This window comes from Telopea speciosissima, chromosome 10 (genome assembly GCF_018873765.1).
Source record: "Telopea speciosissima isolate NSW1024214 ecotype Mountain lineage chromosome 10, Tspe_v1, whole genome shotgun sequence".
Classification (NCBI taxonomy): Eukaryota; Viridiplantae; Streptophyta; class Magnoliopsida; order Proteales; family Proteaceae; genus Telopea; species Telopea speciosissima.
Window position 1 is genome coordinate 53459777 of NC_057925.1, and position 21135 is coordinate 53480911.

Genomic DNA, 21135 nt, shown 5'->3' on the forward strand with positions numbered 1-21135 from the left:
TGGTCCCAATTTTGTTTCCTGGTCTTCTGACTCATCCTCAACAAACTCAAGGATGAGTTAACTTGAACAGGGCAAGTTGTTACCAAAAAAAACAGGGCAAGTCGTATATTTTTTTGGATGTAATAGTTTCCCTTCACCTTGAGGAGGGAGAATTTCTTCACCGATGGGTGTTAGTGAGTATCTCAAAATGTGAAAGTGGAGATATAATCGGTTGGCATCAATCCTAAAAACCTTAAAATTTACCCTTACAAATGAAATTTTAGTGACTCTAGGGTTTCTTGGCATCAATCAATTGAATCGAATCAGTCAAAATTAGGATAAGGCATAATCAATATCGATCTGAATCAACCGATTGACTGAATTCACGATTTTTAGGATGGGCATCAGAAACAGTGAGGTTATTATTGATTTCATACAATGAGGGAGCTTAATAATAACCTAGATGGATGTACTTTTCCCTCATCGAGGGTCAAGGAAAATTTTCTCCTAATTTTTTGGGGAAAGGTTTTTTTTACCATGGTTTACTATATATCTCTACATGGAGGCTTATTTTTTTTTTTTTTTTAATGTAATAGAAAAAATAATAAATAAGAAACCACACGTGAGTGAGCATAAGAAATGCTATTGGTTGAGAGACAATTCTATATTTTTAAATATAAAAAATGTAGAAGAATGAAAGAAACACAAATCTTTGATTCTAGTTGTTCTATTGCTGGGGAAGACATAAATGACCAAACCGACCAAACTCAGCAAGACTTAGTCTTCCAACAATGTTGAGATCTCTCACAACATTGTTGACTTGATTGAGACATCTTTCTTGGTGTCTTGAGTCTTAACTATGGTTTTTATTATGTTTTCAAAATCCCTATCTAGCTTCAATTCTACAAAAAAGAGGGTGGGGGGGATTTTTTTCTCCAAATCCTGAGTTAGCTTTTTTCCCTCCTTGTTATGGATTATAATGTAGAGTAGCTATGGAAGAAACAATAGAATGACCATTAGGGGGTGGTACATGAGGAGGTAGCCTCTAAAGTCTAAATGAATCAATGAGGTTGCTTTCGACAATAGACTTTCTTGACTTGCACCAATCAATAGAATAGTAGGGTAATGACAACATTCGATCATAGGTTTGGTACCAGACCTCTTATTAGAGTTTTCTTTTTTTCCCCATGAAAAGACCTTATAGAGTTTACTCCTTAGATCTAGGAGTTAAATTTTTTTTAATCTTTGCTAAGTAAGCATTTTTTATAATAAGCATATTTAAATTATACATGAGGTACCTAATGTTTAAAGAAACTATGTTTGAGACACCTCATGTTTAAAATGTTATGTTTAAGGTACCTCTTTTTTTCATGTGTCCAACTTTATCCATGATACCTCCTTCGTGTAGTTATCTGACGTCAATGAGTGGGGAGTTTTTGGGAATGACAAATTATCCTTACTACCCTTGCTTGTTCTTTGTTTATTGGAATAAAGAATGACGAGTTTTCCATGATGTGTTGGTTTCATCCTCCAGGCAGAGGAGGTAGTTTGGAGGTGCAGTTGGGGTTGCAAATCGAATTAACAAGGGGTGCAAGAGTTTACAGATTAGAGCTATAGGGGCTGCAATTAGGATGTATTTTCTCTAAACTTGAGGTAGCTCAGTTTTAATTTACCCTAATATCATTTAGGGCAGAAGATCGCTATCAGGCTGCATGGCCCCTACACAAGTGTGGGGCCAATGATGGCATGCACATCAACAGGGATGGGGTTTTTCATTTCAGAGGACGGGACAATCATTTAGTATGGTCATGTGTCTGGGCTCAAGCTGCGCACAACCTGGTGAGGATTTTTTTCCCTATCATTTATTATACCATATCCTTTTTCTTGTGCAAATACCATACCATATGTCTACGCATACCTTTGAAATACATATGTTACATATCTTGTATACTATAAAATATATACTACTTATAGCCACCTTCTTGTAATTCATATTAGGTTACCCTAGACTTAAAACTAATATAAAAGATTACAAGATTTTACAAAACATGACCACCACTTCCTATTTTCCTTTTCTTTTTCATCCTACTTCTCTATTTTTTTTTTTTGGTTCTCACTCACTTCTCACATTAAAAAAAAGGCAAAATGACTTTTGAGTAGCCTGCCTCATTGTGCCACGTGAACATGTATGTGACTATTTTGACGGTTGAATAGAGAGGACAGTTGGATTAGCAACATGCTAAATTTTACCCCAAGTGTATTAGCATGCAACCCCATGACTGTCCATGCACATCTCCGATACTCTGATCAGTATTGTGTATTTTCTTGCTTTTTCAAATCTTGCTTTGGCACTTGACAAACGCTGTTTAGACTGAAACTTGATATGTGAACAAAGGACTTTAGGGCCTATCAATCCATAAAATTTGAGCCTCAATTGAACTACCACCTGATCGATATCAGGACCACTCAGGAAGGCCTTTGTATGGATACTACCCAAGAAATAGGCCCTAAAAAAACCTTCCTATTGGAGCATTATTCTCTTTCTCATTTTTCTTTCTCTTTCTTCTTTTTGGCATTTTCTTTGTTGCAAGAGTCTTGGAATACTCTTCATAGAAAATATGTATAATCTAAATCAAAAGATTTTGGGAGTTTTATGTGAGAAATTTGAGAAGGGAAATTTCTTTTATTTTTTTTCTTAAACAAAAAAGGGGAAAAGAATGCTATCCCGTCCTGTGTGGCATGCAACTCCTGCGTCTAGACTCTAGACACAAGGCCACACGAAATGACTACTATGCCCCCACGAAAAGGCAAAAATCCCCGAGGGCACAGTAATCATTTTGCACAGCCCTGTGTCTAGGTGTAGGAACTGCAGGCCGCACATGGCCAGTTAACGTTCTCTTTCCCATAAAAAAAAAAAAGCAAAGTTATTGGTAAATTAATGTCATAAGATGCCTTACATTGACTTAAAAAACGAATAGAAAAATGTCCTAGGATGCCAAAAATTTAAAATACGTTTGCAAAGCTCATAAGAAACAAACGTAAATACAATCATTAATTGTAGATAAGATATAATTGATGTAGATATAACTACTAGTGAGTTGGTAAGGGTATTATTGGTATGATAAAAGGAATTAAAGCCTCATTTCAAATATCTGCAAATAGCCAATTATGCCCCTAAATCATAGCCAAAATCTCCATTGAACTTGGGCATGCCACTTCAAACGACTCTCTAGCTTATGGCTTATTATGTATCGGGGCTACTCCCAACTCAGCTTTGATATGGTCGTTGTTTACTTTATCCTTCCTAGTTTTACCACACATCCATTTCAACATCCTCACCTCCGTTACACTTAGTTTATCTATATGGCGATTTTTAACTGCCCAACGTTTCACATTATACATCATAGTTGGTTGTATGACAGTCTTATAAAATTTCCCTATAAGTTTTAAAAGAATGCATCGATCACATTGCATTCCAAACGCACATCTTCATTTCATCCATCCTATTTTAATCATGTGGGCAACATCATCTTCTATATCACTATCTTTATTTACGATAGAACCCATGTTTCTAAAATAATCACTTTGAAGAATCTTCCTCTCATCAATATTTACCATCTCCGTACTCATTCTAGTGTGCCTAAAGTTATACACCATATATTCTGTCTTTGTTCTACTTATTATAAGATTTTTTGGTTCCTCCAACCCTCGAAAATGTTGCAGCGTGTGCAGGAAAATCTGCCTAGATGAGAATTTTTTTTTTTTGGGTTAAAAGGAGCTTTTAATTAGTAAGAATATAGAGTTTACAGCCTGTAGTATGTCATACCAGAAGCATCATTCCTTATTAAATTGGAAAGCGCCTCCGGCAGACAATTAATACTAAGATCAAATTCATGTACATGACGCACAAACCCAGTCAAAAAATCAGCACAAGTATTAATCTCCCTAACATGATGGATGAAGCTACAACTACGAAAAATATCACGCTATTCACGTATTTCTTCAAGCAACCATAGCGCTTCCCAATGGGGTTGAAAGGCTCCCACAATCATCTCTCCAAGAGGACAATGGACACCTCTCAAAGCCATTTAACCTCAAGACTTTCTTCCAAATACCAGCCAAGAATATGCAATGGAAAAAGAGATGATCTATGGTCTCCACCGCACCATGGTACAAAATACAAGTGGAATCAGCAACCAAACCCCATTGGTAAAGCTTGCTTTTTGTCGAAAGTGCATCCTTGACAGCCAACCAGGCTATAAAAGAAAACCTTGGCTGTGAGAAAGAAAACCACACCAGGCTGAACCATTCAACTTTATCACCATGCCTTCGAAACATGTCCCAAGCAGTTTTAAGAGAGAACTTAGCATTAGATTAAGGTGTCCAAACAGCAGTGTCCTCCCCAAGCCATCTGTGGACCTTTGTTTGAGCGGTCTCCAGACTCCTCTCTTGCAAGGCAGCATCCAGAAAAGATCCACCCCATTGCTCATTCACATTTCTAAGCAAACTGACCTCATAAAAAATGCTACGCCCCACCGCCTCTGCAAGCAAAAGGCCCGGTTTCATAATTGGACCCTTTGGTAACCATGGATCAGTCCAAAGCAAAGTCCTCTCCCCATTATGAATTAAATACCGAGTGCATCTCACTGCCACCTCCCTCGTCCTTAAAACCTCACGAAAGGTTCCAGAACACTGTGTAGGGACTGGTACTGACCAAATAGAGTGTCTTTTAAGCCACCTCTCCTTAGCAAACTTCACCCAACAAGTACTTTCATCCGCTGCAATGGACCATATATGCCTCATCAGAGTTGCTGTGTTCCAATCTCGCAAAGAGCGCAAACCCAACCCACCTTCATTCTTTGATCGACAAACAATGGACCAAGCAACCTTATGCCTCCCAGTAGAAGAGCTCCCCTTCCAAAGAAATCTTGCAATCATCTTCTCCAAAGTATCAATTGTATATTGAGGAAGACGAAACACATTCAACCAATACGAAATATAACCCATGACTACAGATTTAATCAACACCAATCTCCCTGCAAAAGAAAGGGACCTAGCTTGCCACGAAACCAATTTCCCCTCCATGAAATACAACCTATGGCCACATTTTTATTTCAATAAGGGTTGAATGGTAATTTCATATGCTCTTATGTTTGAACGCACAAAAACCACACAACCAAGCAACATTCTTTTCCCCTAACTAATTATATATACGCCCAAAGCCCTCAACAATGGTAGAATGGATAGTTTTTGGTATCTTAGATTTGGCCCATTTTGGTTGTACACAGCTATTTGTTTACCTTTTAGTAATCAAAAGTGGAGTGTCATCGTGTAACATGATCTTCAACTTCTATTGGTGCAACTGCAATTTGTTCTTTTAAAAAAGAAAACAAAAAATAAAAAAAGTGATTTTTCGTCAAAGTTGTCAAATCCCAACTTCATTCTTATACATTTATGCCAATTGGTCAAGGATTTGGTGATGGTTTTTAAGCTAAGTTTGCAACTTGTAACTTACACTCTTTTCTAACCCACCTCTCTTTCTCCCTATTGCTCTATCCTTATCTATTTTAATTGGAGAAAATTTTTCTTCAACTACTCTTATCTTATAATTTTTTTTTATTGTACGAATGTCTAAAATACCCTTGGCATTATTCTATAATCCAATTATTCAACGATAAAAAATGATGGATCAGATCATGTGTGGGTTCATGTGATAGAGTGATTGGACACCTATGAGTTATATGACCTTTTTCCATTGGCCTAGTTTCAATCCATGTAGTGAAAATGCTTTAAAAATAAATGAAAAAACAAAAAAAACTCTGTTCGGGAGTATGGTCTACGCCAACATTCCTAGTAATCTATCTCTCTCCTCTCCATATGAAAAAACACCTATGCCCCATTGTTTTGTGGAGGAGAGAGTTAGACACATGAGATTACTGATGTAGGCCACACTCCCGTACAAAAAACTACTTCCCTTTAACAATTTATCGGTCATGTTTGTTGATGACCAAAATTTGATCAATGAGATGAATGTAGATACTCCCTCTATGACGCGGACCCACATATTAATCCAAATCCATGTGGCAGAAAGATCATGATAATGGTTCTAAATATTGGTATCGTATGGCCTGAATCAGGCGATACGTACCAGTTTTGCTAGTCAGATACCGATACCGCATCGATAGCATGGTATGGACAAAGGGTAAAATGACCATAAAACTTGTTTTTAAAGAAATTTAGGGGTAATTTTGTCCGATACAGCCGATCCAAACTGATACCGTATCAATATCATATCGGTTTTGTGGGTTGCCAAAACCCATTCCGATATCACTAAAACCATGATCATGATAGAATTCAAATCCACAAATAGGTCATTGATATTTATATTTGGAGACCTTTTTAGAACTAGACCAAAAACTGAACAAAGGAAAGTTATTATGTTCAACTTCTAGAAATAGAAATGGCTTTCTATTCCTTGTTTTCTTGTTTCCAACACAAAATTCTGTGGCCTATAATAACTAGCAAAAGCAGGAGTGAAATAGTCACTCACCTCAACTTCCCTATGGCCTGCTTGCTCCAAAAAGGCCATAAAGTTCATGGTTTTGATCCTTTCTTAACTAGTTTTCACCAAATTAGCAATATGACTAGATTCAACTTCCTATAAGTTCAAAGTTCAAGCAATAGTGGTATAACCATTTCAAACCATTTTTTTTTTCTGTTTTTGGTAATAATTTCTAACCAATTCAATTGTTCAATTTATGCAGTTTTAACATATGGAAAGAGGGGGGGGGTGTCACACTTCCCACATGCTTGTTATAGGAACTGTTTTTGCATTCATTATAACTAATAACAATGGATCAAGTTTTCCTCAAGCCACCGTGAAGGAAGAATATTTCTCTACCAATGGGTATTGTTGCGCTTGAATGGATGCCAGGGAACAATGAAGGGCATTTTGGGACTCCAAAAAATAAGAAGGGATCGATAACAACCCTAGATTTGTGGGTTTTTCTTTAACCATCGGTGAAGGAAAACTTTCTCAATAATCACATTTTCCATTTTTGTTGGGATACAACTTGAACAATGTGGTAGTATTGGTTTAATTTAAAGAGAGGTTGTGATAGACAAAAAATTCATGAATGCCTGTGGTATTTAAAAGTATCTTATTATTTAAATCTTTATTTAGTCTTAAATTTTTTTCTTCTGTTTTGAGAAAAGGAGAGCTATATATTAAATTTGAAAAGAAGAAAAGGAAGGATTAGTATTAATTGATTTGATTAAAATAAAAGAAGTATCTAAATGAAAATTCATTTATTTCTTTTCCTTCAAATAATTTTCAAGAATAAGACAAGGGGAAACAAAAAGATTATAAATCTATCTATGGATTATTATCCTCTCCAATTCCTAAAGTGTGGTAGTGCAGCAATGCTGGGTGGAGATATCGACACTTGGCAGCTGTCGCATCCAACAGTCTATATCAATGAGATCGAACCATTGGATATGACAGCTGTCAAGTGTCGACATCTCCAGCTAACACTGCAGCACTGCCACACTTTAAAGAATTGGAGAGGATACTTTTCCTCCATGGACACTTTAGTAGATGGCGTCAATAAGAAAATCTCTAACATAGAATGGGGGAATTAATCTTTTTCTATGTACTTTGCGTAAAATAACACTGTAATATCATTGACTAGAATGAGCCGAGGAGAAAATTATCAATTTTACGTAAAATAACACTATAATAAAATGCATTATATCACTTATTGTCTTCATATATAATAATATATTATATAACAAAATATGGGTGATATTTAAAGTTTATAATATATATATATATTATATCAATATATATTTTATAGTATAACTTCAAACAGAGTCGTACGAAGCTTAGCGCGAAGCCTCAATCCTAACTCGACCCAATCTTGACTTAGGACCAGCAATTTTCAGTCCTGACCCACCCTCATGACCAAATATCTCAGTCCAGGCTTTATTCGGACTCAGGGCGGACCAGGATGGGTTCGGGCCGATAGGACCAAACTTGCACTCCTAATAGAAGCAATATTTTTTAACTTCCAAAGTGGAGAGTGATGTGGCGTGGCGTGGCGTGAAGATTAGTAACAAATTAAGTCAAAACGAATGCGTTGTGTTTGTCCATTTCTTCCTCGTCTTTATCCTCTTCTTTCTCGTCCTTCAACGATAAGCAAGTAGTGGTGGTGGTCACACTCATAGACCCATTTATGTCATAAATTTTGATTTATTGGACACTATATGTTGGGTTTTATATATAAAAATGGGAAAATAAAGTGAGAAGGAACATGACAATTAAGTTATCAAAATTGACTTAAAAGGTTAAACTTAGATTTGTTAAAGTCTTTTCCAATTAAAAAAGAGGAAGTTTTTATACACGCCGTGTATGAAATCTTTGGCCTAAAAATATTCTTGGTTTTTTTTTTTTTAGATTTAAAAAAAAAAAAAATATGTTCAATGGCCCACACTTATTGCTACGTGACTATACTACTATATTATCGAGAAGGGTAGGGGTCGGAGGGTCGAACTCATCTTGACCTTTCCTGGACATATATTATGCCCAATTGTCTAGTCGCTTGCCATTCAGCTAGAAGCTCATCCCCCTCTCATCTCTCATAATGAAGAAAAAGTTCGGATGATTGTGCTCTATGGCCGAAGCTATAAAGCTAAAGTATTTAAAAAATAGGGAATTTTTTTTGGGGGGGGGGTGGCCCCTATGCGTGCGTGTGGGCCAATGGAAATGTACACTAAAGCATCAACAAGGACGGCATTTCTGTCTTTGAAAGGGCACATGGTGGTCATTTCGCCCATCTTTGTGTCTAGGGGTAGACACCACTCTCCCCTAAAGAGGAGTTCTTTGCTTTGTAACTTTCATTGAGAATGCTATCAACATTTAAAAAATTAACTTTCGCTCATATTGTTCGGGGTCCAGAATATTTTTCTCTTGATCAATAAAAGGGATGAGATGGGGTGGATGAAGAGATTCTCTCTTAACATTGGGTGGAGAAGAACTAAGTCGAATTAAAACAAATATCTGGACCACCTAGGTGTATATAGCTGTAGGGTAATAAAGAGCAAGAAAAGTGTTTCTATGCGCATCCCTAGCTGCCAAAATATATAAAATGACTAGAATAATCCCAAATTCATGTTTCAAATGTGAAAAAGGATTACTACTAGGGCGTGTGTTTGGATAGGTGGTCTAGTCAGAACCGGATCGATTTGGGTTGGTCCAATTCCAATTTTATTATCTTTATTTTTTTTTCTTTAAGTTTGCATTGAAATCTTTAAAAATCAATCTTTCAAACTGAAAATCCAAATATAATGATTCAAGTGTTGTTGGAAATGTGTTTTCAAGTACTTTTCAATGGTGTGAAAAAATCAGAAGTCAGTTTGAAAAAAAAAAATAAAATTTGAAAGTGAGTCCCACAGGAAAAAAAAATGTAATTTTACAATAAGTGATGGTAGATTAATGGAATTGTTTTCAGAATATTTTCAGATGTAAGGATTTTTATGATGAAATACACTTAATCTAAAAATTTGATTGACCATCATTTGACCTAGTCAAGCTTCCTAAGGGTATTTTGATTAGTTTCCTAATTAAAATCCTGGGAAAGTTAAAAAAAAAAACATTATTTGAAGACTACATAAGTCCTCCACAATCGAAAATTGGGCCTTATATGTCGTTTTACAACACTCATTCATCATCGTTGTTCACATCTCTACGACAACAAAATGAGGTGTACAAAATGCTCCTCTTTTGATTGAGATGCTAGAAAACAGTTAAAATAGCAATCAAACATTTTTTCAAGGTAATCGAAAATACTATCAACACCTTGCTCAAGAACACCAGTATGAAAATCCTGTAAATCTTATGGGAAAAACCTTTCTCTGCGATTGTAAGCCCCTGTGCCTAGACACATTGGGGGCAAAATGACTGCCCCCCCCCCCCCCTCTTCTCATGAAATGTGCAAATGATGCTCCACTTGATGCCTGACGTGCTCTCCCAAATCTTATTTACACCAAAGGAGGACTACGTGATCTTATTCTCACGTGAGTATAAAATTTTTTGATAAAATTTATGATTTTATTCTCTCATAGAAAGATTCCGTGGTCATTTTTTCATGGAGTAATAAAATACTTTGGTAAAATTCTTATGATCTTATTCTCAATGTCAAAAACTATGTGATCTTATTTACACAAAACCAGAGAAACATTTGTAACTCAATATTCACTCACTCTTTTTCCTTAATTTTCTTAACAAAAGTCTGTCACTAGAAAAGATGATATGATGCTCTTTTTGCCATATTTTTTTTTCTCTAAAGATCATATTGTATTAACGAAAGTGAGAAAGAATATATACGAAAAAACCTCAAATTGGACAATCGCAATAGAGGACCAAAAAAAAAGAGAAATTCAGGACTTCCACCTTCGACATTGCCATTAGCAAGGAGCCTGGCCTCCAATTAACACTCAACTAAACCGAAACCTAGCTTTCCGGGTACTTTTTTTTCCACATGACAAATGACTATAGAGGAAAAAAAGTAAGAAACTCGCATCAAGGAAAGGCAAGGTTTGAAATGTGAACAAGCATGTTGCTAGTTGCTCCACGTGAGAATCATGTCCTAACAAGCAAATTTAGATTTCTGTCATGTCATCGGCAACCAGAATCTCTCCACTCAACAAAATGTTGTGGATTTTTTTGGAACCCGAATCCAAACACTATTTCTGAGACAGAGAGAGACACTTGGGTAGCTGTCATTTGAAGTGGTGAACAAAGGAGAAAAAGGATCCTTGAGGGGCACCTACAGCTCAAAAAGTAATAGATGGATTGGATATTCTCATACTTTATGAGCTAAAACCATTCACTCATGATGGTTTCAAGCTTTCGAGATAAATCATCTGTGAAATTTTCTATTTTGTGGGTAGCATAGTCATTGCTTTATTTTGGTAATTAAAACCGCATTAGTGGAGTGTTGAGTTAATTTGTTGGGGTATGTTTGGTTAGCCTAATACTTTGTAAGGTGATCACTTATTTGATTCATCTTAAATAGTACGATACAATGTGTGTGTGTGTGTGGATTTAAATATATTGGTTTCTTTAATGGGAAAAGACTGGATTTGTTTTTATTCCTTGCCTTCATTCTTTATATAGTCTATATTGGGATTATTATCTTCTTCAATTCCTAAAGCTCACTAGTGCGGCAATGCCAGGTGGAGATGCTAACACAAGACAGTTCGGACATCCTAGCACTGTCATGTGTCCGAGTTGCCACGTGTTGGCATCTCCACTTAGCACTATCGCATTGCCAAGCTTTAAGGAATTGGAGAGGATAATTTTCCTCTATATATATTGACCCCTTAAGTGTTTGACCTAGAAAATCTAAAAAGAAGAGGATAGACAAGACTAAAGATAATTATAGACAAGAGAACATTCTTACAAACAGCTTCTTTGATCATGGATCCAAGTATGTCTGAAACACCTTTCATTTATATTGATCACATGTTCAAGTGTATATATTCTCTATGCTGTGTTGGATGTGCATTTCATATTCTCATAATCATGATAGTGATATTTAAAGGACCCAATCAAGGGCAAGCGATGGCCAATTTGCCTGAGCCTTTGGATGCATGGGAGAATATGTAACAAGATTGGTAAAGGGGTAAGCATGGATACCCAAATAAAGAGCAATTTGGATCCTCTACTGTCGAGCTGCCCGGCAAGACCGTGCTGCCATGACACGGTGAGACCCACAATGACCGCCTTACCCACACTCAGGCAAGGTGCTTAAGCAGGAGTAGGGCAATCATAGCATGCCTCACCATGTCTTGGCAGCACGGTCCTGCCGGGCAACTTGGCAGTAGAAGATCTGAATCCAAGAAAGAGTCCCATGGCCCCAAAATCAAGATACTTTTGTTTCTCATTCCCAAACAAACAAATATTGTAAGTAATGTTTCAATAAGACCTCTTTTCTTTTCATTTTTTGAAAAAGAATCCACTTAAACGAGGAGCCCAATTTACACATTAAGAATCCTCTTAAAGAGTCGTCAAACACATGATAATAAAAATGGAGAAGGGATTCATGCACGGGACAAAAGTTTCATCGATGACTCATCAAATAGGAGGGTTATTTTGGTATTTCAAAGGGCTTTTTATCCTCATCCAATGGTTCTGTATGCGAATATGCACCATATATGTCCATGCACAATACTTTTTGCCTAAAAATTTATAAGATTATAATATTAGTTAACTATAACCTTGAAAATAAAGCAAAGGAAGAAAGAGTATTAAAAGAAGGGTATTGCAAAAGATTCCCTCTTTCTCCGCTTAACATATGTCTTGCACAGGTTTTTTTTTTTTCCTTAATCATTGTAGACCCTTAATGATGATACCATAACTTGTGCTGTCTTTGGTGTGAGTTGTGACGTGGGGGATTCCTCCTAGGTACACCGGCAGTATGGGGAAGCTTCTCCTAAAACAACAGAAATCAATTTTAAGTAAATCTCTAGTCTGGATGACCCAATCAATGGCATGTGAGATCGGATCAATTTTCACTCTTTGGTTTTGGATACCAGATATCCATACCTTGCGTCTATCATGTTATCTATTTGTTTTATGTATTTTGTCTTCCTTTATTGACATTGGACGCATATGAATGAATACCACTCTTTCTACAATAAGAAAAAAAGTAATAAAGCAGCACAACCACTATTTGTAGGTTGAATACAATACTTAAAACTATTTGTATTATGGAGAAGAAATGTAACTTATAAGGTAGAGAGTGGCCAATTCTAACCACTTGAACAATGGTAGTAGAGGAAAAATTCTCTCCTACAATTCCTTGTCCAGTCCAATTCCCTAGTGCCTATAATAAGAGGGGGTGGACCCCACTCGGGCAAGAGTGGAATGGTCATTGCGCCCCCCCCCTTGTTAGGGGCACTAGGGGAACTGGATTGGGCAGGGAATTGCAGGGGATAAAGATCCGGTAGTAGTGGCGGCAGCAGGTGATGGTCTCACGGGTAAAAAAAACAAAGAAGAATTATTGGGCACTATTTGTTTAATTTTGAAAAAAAAAAAAAACAACAGCATCACGCAAACAGCCAAAGGTTTTTCACAAAATATAAAGAAAAATCAATTATGAAAAGGGAAAAAGAAGCCCATGACGCTAGTGTGTTTATTCCTGCATAGGTCTTCTTATATACCACCCTTAGACCCCACGCACTCTCTCATTATATGTACTCTGTTGGACGATTGATCACCTACTCCCTCATTGGTGGGAAACTGCACTTAAATTGATCTGATATTATTTTGGTTAAACGAACTTTCATCAATGCATACTATCAAAAGGGGAAATTAAGGTTAAATAACTTAAGGTTGGATTGCCTCTTCCCTACCTAACTACATTCATTAACATGATTTTGGGGCAATTCTAGGGTTTTTTCAAGGTTGTTGCCCTTTTGATTGAGAACGCAATATAATATAGTTTGGGGGTGGGCATATACATGTGGTTTCATTCTCTATTGTGAAACTAGGATTATATATTTTCTTTCACATTTAGAACATCATCTGGGATTGAATCAAAGCTAAACAGACCACAAGAGACTTACCATAAAAATGAATATAGTGGGATTGGAGTGGTGTTTTTTTGTCTCAGTTGATTAATACAAAAGTATTAATGGAAGAAAAAAACCGGCACATGATTGTGGTCTACATGTCCTCTCACAAGTTTTTTCTCATCTTTTTTCATTTAATGACGTGAGTCCCCTTATATACGAATGAATCAACACCTATCGAAACTCCTCTCCCGTTCTAATCATGTATGACGTCAATGTAGGGAGCAGCGTGTCGATCCCTCTCCCAACATTAATATAACAGTTTTGAGGTTTTCTATATCTAATAGGAGTCCAAATTGATCTTGACTTACAATGTCTAAAAATGTATGTAAAATGTATAGAATGTTTGAATTTTCTTTGTTGCTTTTTTTTAGGATTTGAGAGAACATATTAGGGTTTATGAATTTTCAAGTCTTGTGTTCAGATTGAAACTTGAGCTTGTTGCTTATAGTACTATTTCTCTTCACTCTCACAATGAAGAAAAAGATGAGATTGTGTCATGTGTACAAAGCTTTAAAGACAAACAAAATCTGTTTCTGCTTTGTTACTTTCCCTCTGAACTATAACCACTCCACTAGTTGTTAGTTCTTCATAATTAAGTAAGATTTTATTTGGAAAATACCTATGCAATGAGAGAGATAATATTTAAGAAACCCTTCTGACTTTTCCATTGAAAATGAAGACAAGAAGCATCTATCTTTCACTTTTACTTTTTAATAGTGAGCTTCCTCTTCTCAGATGGGTTTATGTTTTTGGACAGTTTTGTCACTTTTTTTTCTTATTCTTTGTCTTACAACAAAAGCCTTTCATTAGAAAAAAGATGACTCTTTTGGCTACATGACATGATAATCAAGGGCTATTGGTAGAATATTATCTAAAAAAAACAAGGGTTATTGGGAAGAAAGTAAAGCAAAAAAGCCTCTAGTGCAGCAAGGAAAGGCATGGTGTGAAACTGTATGAACATGCATGGCTGCCAGCCCACTTGACTAGTCTTTTTTTAGTTTCTGATTGTGAGAATCATGTCCTTAATTACAGGCAAACCTGTATTCTCTTTGTTTCACCGGCAACCAGAATCTCTACACCTCAACTGAGAAGATTGAAAGCTTTTTTGTGCCCCAATCCAATAAAGGCTTTCTTTATGAGAGAGAGAGAGCAACTGAGAAGATTGAAAGCTTTTTTGTGCCCCAATCCAATAAAGGCTTTCTGTCTGTGAGAGAGAGAGAGAGAGAGATCCACTATAAAAGCAGTCATTTGAAGAGGTGAATAAAAAAGAACATACCCACGAGGCTCTCGCTACTGCAGGGTCTGTGGGGAGAGCCTGGATTGTGTCGTTGTACAAGTATCATCCAAGACCCTTCAAAACTACTCACATGGAATCCACTATGGGACCCACAGGATGAGTAGTTTCCATGTGAGTGGCCCTACAGGGCCTTAAACGTTACTTGTAGAAGGACATGGTCCGCTCTCCTCTGGGGAGGGTCATAATGAACGCAGCCTTACCTTACCCATGTTTTCGTAGAGAAATTATTTCTAAATTCGAACCACTGATCACTTGATCACAATGGAGCAACCTTACTGTTGCACCAAGACCCGCCCTCTATTTGAAGTGGTGAATAAAGAAAAACAAAAAGATCATTGGGGGCTCCAAAAGTAATGCATGGATTGGATATTCTCATACTTTGGAAGAGCTAATTAAAACCATTAATTCACTCAAGATAGGTTCAGGTTTTAGACATAAACCATGATCATGATGGTGATGTATTGATGAGAGGAGGCCCCAATCAAGGGCAAGCGATATTTGGCCAATTTGGATGCATGCATGGATGGGAGAATATACGTACGTAGCATGATTGGTAAGGGTACCAATTGGGCACAAAATCAAGAAAATGCACTTTCGTTTCTCATTCTTTCCCAAACTTTCATATCATTAATAAGAGTTCACTTTTGGTAAGGGTACCAATTGGCTTTAATGTTTTTTCTCTTTTCAAAGGCAAAAGAGAACCCTACAAATTAAACGAGGAGGAGCCCAGTTCACTAGGACACTTTTGGGTAGGGAACTAGTAATCATACACACACAAATCTTTTCTTGCTATTAAAAGTTGGGTAAAGTTAATAATCTAAGTTATTAATATTCCTTACCCTTAAAAAAGTGATCAACAGTCGAAAATTATTTAGAGTTGTCATGTACATCCATGGGAGATGTTGATTGGGATCCTACAAAGATTGAATAACAACAAGAGAGTCAGATTCAGTAATACTATGGTATAAATCATAAGCCACCCGCGTAGGATAAGGTAGTGCAAAGTGCCAGGGGCTTAGCAACCAAATTTATGGTAATGCCGAAATTAAAAAAATAAAATAAAAGAAAGGCATACCCAATGCACAAGGCTTCCACCACTGTGGTAATGCCGAAATATTCAAAGAAAACATATGATATAGTGCTTGCAAAGTCACAAATGAGGCTTCCAATACCATTGCGATCAGGACTTGGTTTTGTAGATCCATCCATATTGATTTTAAAACATCTTGGCAGGGGAGGGTGCCATGTTTCAGAGAATGGGAATAGAAGGTGAAGAGTGTTGTTGGCCATAATGGACAAAGAAATTCGTCAGTAAGGAAAGTGGTAGAAGAAATGAGGTGAACTTGAGAGAAAGGTTTTGGATTGAAATAGATAATTGTTTCCTGCTTTCCATATATATGCTCTATAACCAAATTGGGAGATATTTTTTTAATTTCGCAGGACAATTTTTATTGACTCATTTGCTGAAGAAATCATGAAGAAAAAGGAATTACATTGAGGGATGCTCTCTGATTTACATTGTAGAATTGCGTTTGGATGCAATGTTTGCATCTCTAACTCTCTCTCCTTTTGGTTAATAACAAAACCCCATTCCCCAACGGCCAAACCCCACCCCCAAAAACAAGCGCTCTTGTTTCTTATATTTTAAGTTTTACTACAAAATAATTGGGAAAATGTTCTCTGTGCCGCAGCGCAGGTTGCGCCCAGGCACATGAGCAGCCTGTGCAAGGGGCAAGGTGGTCATTACACCCATCCCCATGTTCCTGGGCGCAACCTGCGCTGCGGCACAAAGAACAGCACCCATAAGAATAAATCCACTAAAGTGTGTGCAATGCACGATCTTTAAATTAAACCTCTATCGCAGAATTGGCAAGCATTACAATTTTAAATAATGCAGAATTGCTCCCTTTTGTACCTTAGAATTGAAGAATGGGGCTAGAGTCCAATTCTCAATTCTAGCCTAATTCTAAGAATTGGCTTCCAGATGTAATTTAGAACTGAAACCAAAGGTGGACTCTGTAGGGGCTTGCAAGAGAAAACAATTCTCGCCTCGCCAGAGTTGCTCTCTCATGCACCATGGTGGTTTTGAAAATACCCCTTTCACTGATGCAGCACGTGTGTTCTATATTTGTCCCATATTTTGGAGCTATTTAAGCTCAGGTTTATGTCCAGAATTCTCAACCCCCCCCCCCCATTCCTCCAGTTTTGTGGGCCATATTCTGTTATTATTTAAGCCCACAAACCAGGCACTGTTTGTAGCCATCGAACATCCCAGAGGAGGAGAGCTGCTGTTGAAATCTTTAGTTTCTATTTCTGTTTTCAGAGAAATTTTTTTTCTAGTTAATGATAATGGAGATCGTCTTCTTTACATTCCAGTATGACAATGTTCGATTTGTAATTGAAAAAGCCTTCTGTAAAGGTACAAAAAACAACACGGTTACTTGTCATTTCTCAATTGCATCAAATGGCTCAACAAAGTAGTAATAGAAGTCATCTTCTCCACCTCCAAAAATTTTCCCAAACCTAGATTCCTCTGTATCCAGCACTTACTGTTTCCTTCCCCTTCCTTTCTTGCTAGGCTGCACTTCTGCTTGTTCTTTTCCTGAAACTTCTGTTATATCCGCTACAGAAAAAGTTCAATTGCAGAGCAATCTCAGGACAAAATTCATGAAATCCACATTTGACATCGTCAATCAATACAGAAATGCATAGAAGTGCACAGCTCCCGGGCTATAGTTACAAATAACATAAGTATGAAGAATAATACCATCAGGACCCCGAGCCATCAGGGTAAAGAAAATGTTGTTGAGCTTCTCCATCTTCTTAGCATCCTGTGCCTGATCGGTCTTAAACTTGAGGCACTGGAAAGACAGAATTCAGACAACATGGATAATACCACTGAAATGCACAATGGAGACACTATAAGAAAGAATAACAAAAGATAAAACTTGCAATAACGAAATTCATTCAAGAGCAGTATGGTTCAAATAAATAGCTCTACCATAAGAATCAAGAAAGCATGTGAGCTAGATGAAATCAACTATAACTATGCCTGTTGTCATGACTATTGTTCTCAAGAGTTGCAAATGGTCATGTATAAGTGTATAACAAGGACCTAGGACAACAACAGTCCAGCACAAAAGATTGATTACTGCAAGTTGAAAGCTTAATATTGGACAGTTTAAGGCCAAAAGTGACCTTGGCTGTAGTGAGAAAAGAACGAGTGCTCAAGACTTAATCGATAATTCGAAATATGAATATGTAGCAGACTCCATGTAAAACCATTGTCCTTTCATGACAATGGCAAAATGGCATGAAGAACCAGAGAAATATGACTATGCCTACAAGTCAGAGAAAACCATGTACAGGCATGAACATCAACTATGAAGATAGATTCAAGAGTTCAGTTGTTCTCTCCAAGTTCTTGACTTTAACTGAAATGAGAAAGCCTGCCATGTTTACCCAACAGACCAAAACAGAGACCACCATGGATGACAATGTATTAATTGGACATTTGGACCTGATCATAATAATGAACATTAAATTATATAACAGCAACAAATCGAGGCATCTCAAACAACACAATCCAAAACCATGTTTTCAGGACCAGATTTGTACACTTTTCATATGAACTAATAAATGTATGGGGTTCTACAGTTGGCTCTTGTCCCATTTATCAAATCTGGCCATCCTGGCTACACAAACCACAAACAACCTGAAGTAAGTAGTTTTACCCATAGCTTATCTATATAGAGGTAAACTTGCACCATGATGGTCTTTTAGCTCCCATCTCAAGGATATAAGATTATAAGAAACAATAATAGAAGGCCATATGCTCATCTAACAATAGTTTTTTGGATGATTTCAAAGCAAATAGAATGGATGATAGAATGCCTTCATCTTCCATATCATAATGTAAGACAAAATATCTTTGCAGCTTCTCACCTTCATCATGCAAAATCCACATTTATATTCATATGGGAGTTACCCATTAATAATAATGCTGTATACTGACATCCACCTTACAACCAATGCCTATCCTGTCCGCAGAATCAAAGATACATGACATAGGTTATTCGAAATGATCAATGGAACCAGAAGCTGCAATGTTCTCCCCACCCCCACCCCACCCTCCCACCCCCCCAAAAAAAAGGGTTTCTCAATCCAACACCATATCATAGGAACAGTTCCAATTTTCCCATACAATTAAAGGTACATGTCATAAACTATCCAAAATGATCAATGGAACCAGAAGCTGCATGTCCCAAAAATTTGCTCAATCTAACACCATAACATATCAACAGTCCCAAATTATCCCTTGGTATATAACACCACTGAGGTGTATGTATCAAGACCTAGTTCCTTAATTCCATGAACTGCCATAAAATACAACAAATAGATGTCCACAATTCAAATCTCCAAGCAATGCACAGATTTCCAAAATCAAAGTCTTGAGATAATTCAGCTGAATACGTACAAATAAAAGGATGAATAAAGATCTCTAGGAAAGCACTACGACAGTGATAGCCAGTAGGTAGCACAAGGGCAAGTTCAATATTCACTAAGACCAACCACTGTGAGTGGAAAATGGGAAACTCTAGTTTTCCACCGCTACTACACCTTTTTCTTATCTATATAAAGTATAGGAAAATATGTTCCTGAAAATTAGCCATTCTTTATTTTTACTAGTTCAAGAGAGACCCTTTCTGTTCCCAATTACACAAAATAAAGCGAGAACATATTGATGGTTCGTAAAAAAAGACCTAATTCCTTGATTGATAACTACTCCGTGATGCAATCAATACAGTAGAAGAGAAACAAATTTACTGAATTCAGAGCAGGAGCACATAGAAAATTTTAATTAAGGAAAAACTCGGAAGAAGAAAGGAACAAGTGATACCTCTCGATTATCAGTGACCTTGAGAACCAACTTCCCATCGCAATGCCTATACTTCATTACATATCTTGACTGTTTCCGAGATTCAACGAAGAAAACAAAAAAATTCAGTGATTGATACTTGGAGGAAAAGAGGGAAAAAAAAAAGGGAGAAGAACATACAGATTGAGGATCCGCACGAAATAACTGTATAGATCTCTCGACGAATTCATCCCAAGAACTGATGTACACCATTTGACCTAAAAAAAATTTGGTTAAGGATACAAACAGAAGATTTCTCGATGATAGTGTGTGAAGGAAAATGTTCTTCGTTTTTTCTCGCTGTTGTTTCTGAATTCCGAGTTTCCCGATCGAACAACAGCAAAGAGGTAACATACGAAAAGAAAATACATTTTAAACTGTTACATTGCTAGGGTTGGGCTGGGCTGGGCTGGAAGTAGCCCAGCCCAACTTGACCCAATCTTTTAGTTTTGTTTCATTGATTAGAGCCCAAGCCCACGACCAAGCTCCGATTTTATCACACTGACTTTCAGGCCCATGTGGGTTGCTCAGGGTTCTGACCTAATAACAGCATATGGCTTTAAAATTTTGGAAGTTTCCTTTTGTTTTATTCTAACATAGCATAGAAAGTAGCAGATGTAAAACAAATTTGATAACTAATTATCCTTCCGTTCTTATCGTGTGGATCTAAGTAATTTTCCCAAAATTGAATAGAAAATGAAACACAATCCCTGTAAAGCGGGTTCTGGCAGATACAAAATCCTTGGCTTTCCTATTTATGAGGAAGTACTATGCGCGCAGAGGATATGGATATTACGAACCGTTAGTTTGACTTTTTTCTGGTCCATCTCCTGGGCAGATCCATTTTCCCAAGTTCCTTTAATAGAGGGGGCAGAAATGACCACCCTACCCCTGCCCGAACACATTGCCTGGGTGGGTCCACCCCCTCTATTAGAAGAACTTGGGAAATAGAACGGGCAAGAAATGGAGCGGATAAAAATACTGTTAGTTTCCTATTTACGAGGGTGTTGGTAGTTAAAGAGACCAAGCCTTACACACCCATTTCCTTCGTACCTATATGAAATCTCCCTCCTCTGCTCAGCAGGAGAAAATTTTGGGTTCATTTGAAGAAGTACACGGATATGTTTAATAATTTGAAGCTTCCTCTTCAAGGTCCATCTCTCTCTCTCTCTCTCTCTCTCTCTCTCATATTTCTTCCGTTTTGTTGAGCAGGATTGCGGTTTGAATCGTTTCTCTCTCATGCAACTCATGCCCTTTTTCTTGTCCTTCTTCATCAATTAATGAGACACAAAAGACTTTCATA

General features: G+C 37.1%; 1 protein-coding gene across 1 annotated transcript; it reads right to left on the minus strand.

The window, feature by feature from the left end:
- Window positions 1-17290: 17290 nt before the first annotated feature.
- Window positions 17291-20159, minus strand: LOC122642822 (signal recognition particle 9 kDa protein). Its single transcript, XM_043836427.1, has 4 exons — window positions 19974-20159; window positions 19815-19883; window positions 17682-17775; window positions 17291-17537 (listed from the first exon to the last, which is right to left on the minus strand). The coding sequence occupies exons 1-4, from the start codon at window positions 20043-20045 to the stop codon at window positions 17461-17463; spliced, it is 312 nt and encodes a 103-aa protein (XP_043692362.1). The 5' UTR covers window positions 20046-20159; the 3' UTR covers window positions 17291-17460.
- Between the last annotated feature and the right edge of the window lie 976 nt (window positions 20160-21135).

What these genes read in the sequence shown, in the direction of transcription:
- LOC122642822 (XM_043836427.1), bottom strand. Translation starts at nt 20,045, where the DNA reads ATGGTGTACATCAGTTCTTGGGATGAATTCGTCGAGAGATCTATACAG. An exon ending in TTCGTGCGGATCCTCAATCT is followed by an intron (nt 19,884 to 19,973) that starts GTATGTTCTTCT and finishes TCTCGGAAACAG; the next exon opens with TCAAGATATGTAATGAAGTA. An exon ending in AGGTCACTGATAATCGAGAG is followed by an intron (nt 17,776 to 19,814) that starts GTATCACTTGTT and finishes CTGTCTTTCCAG; the next exon opens with TGCCTCAAGTTTAAGACCGA.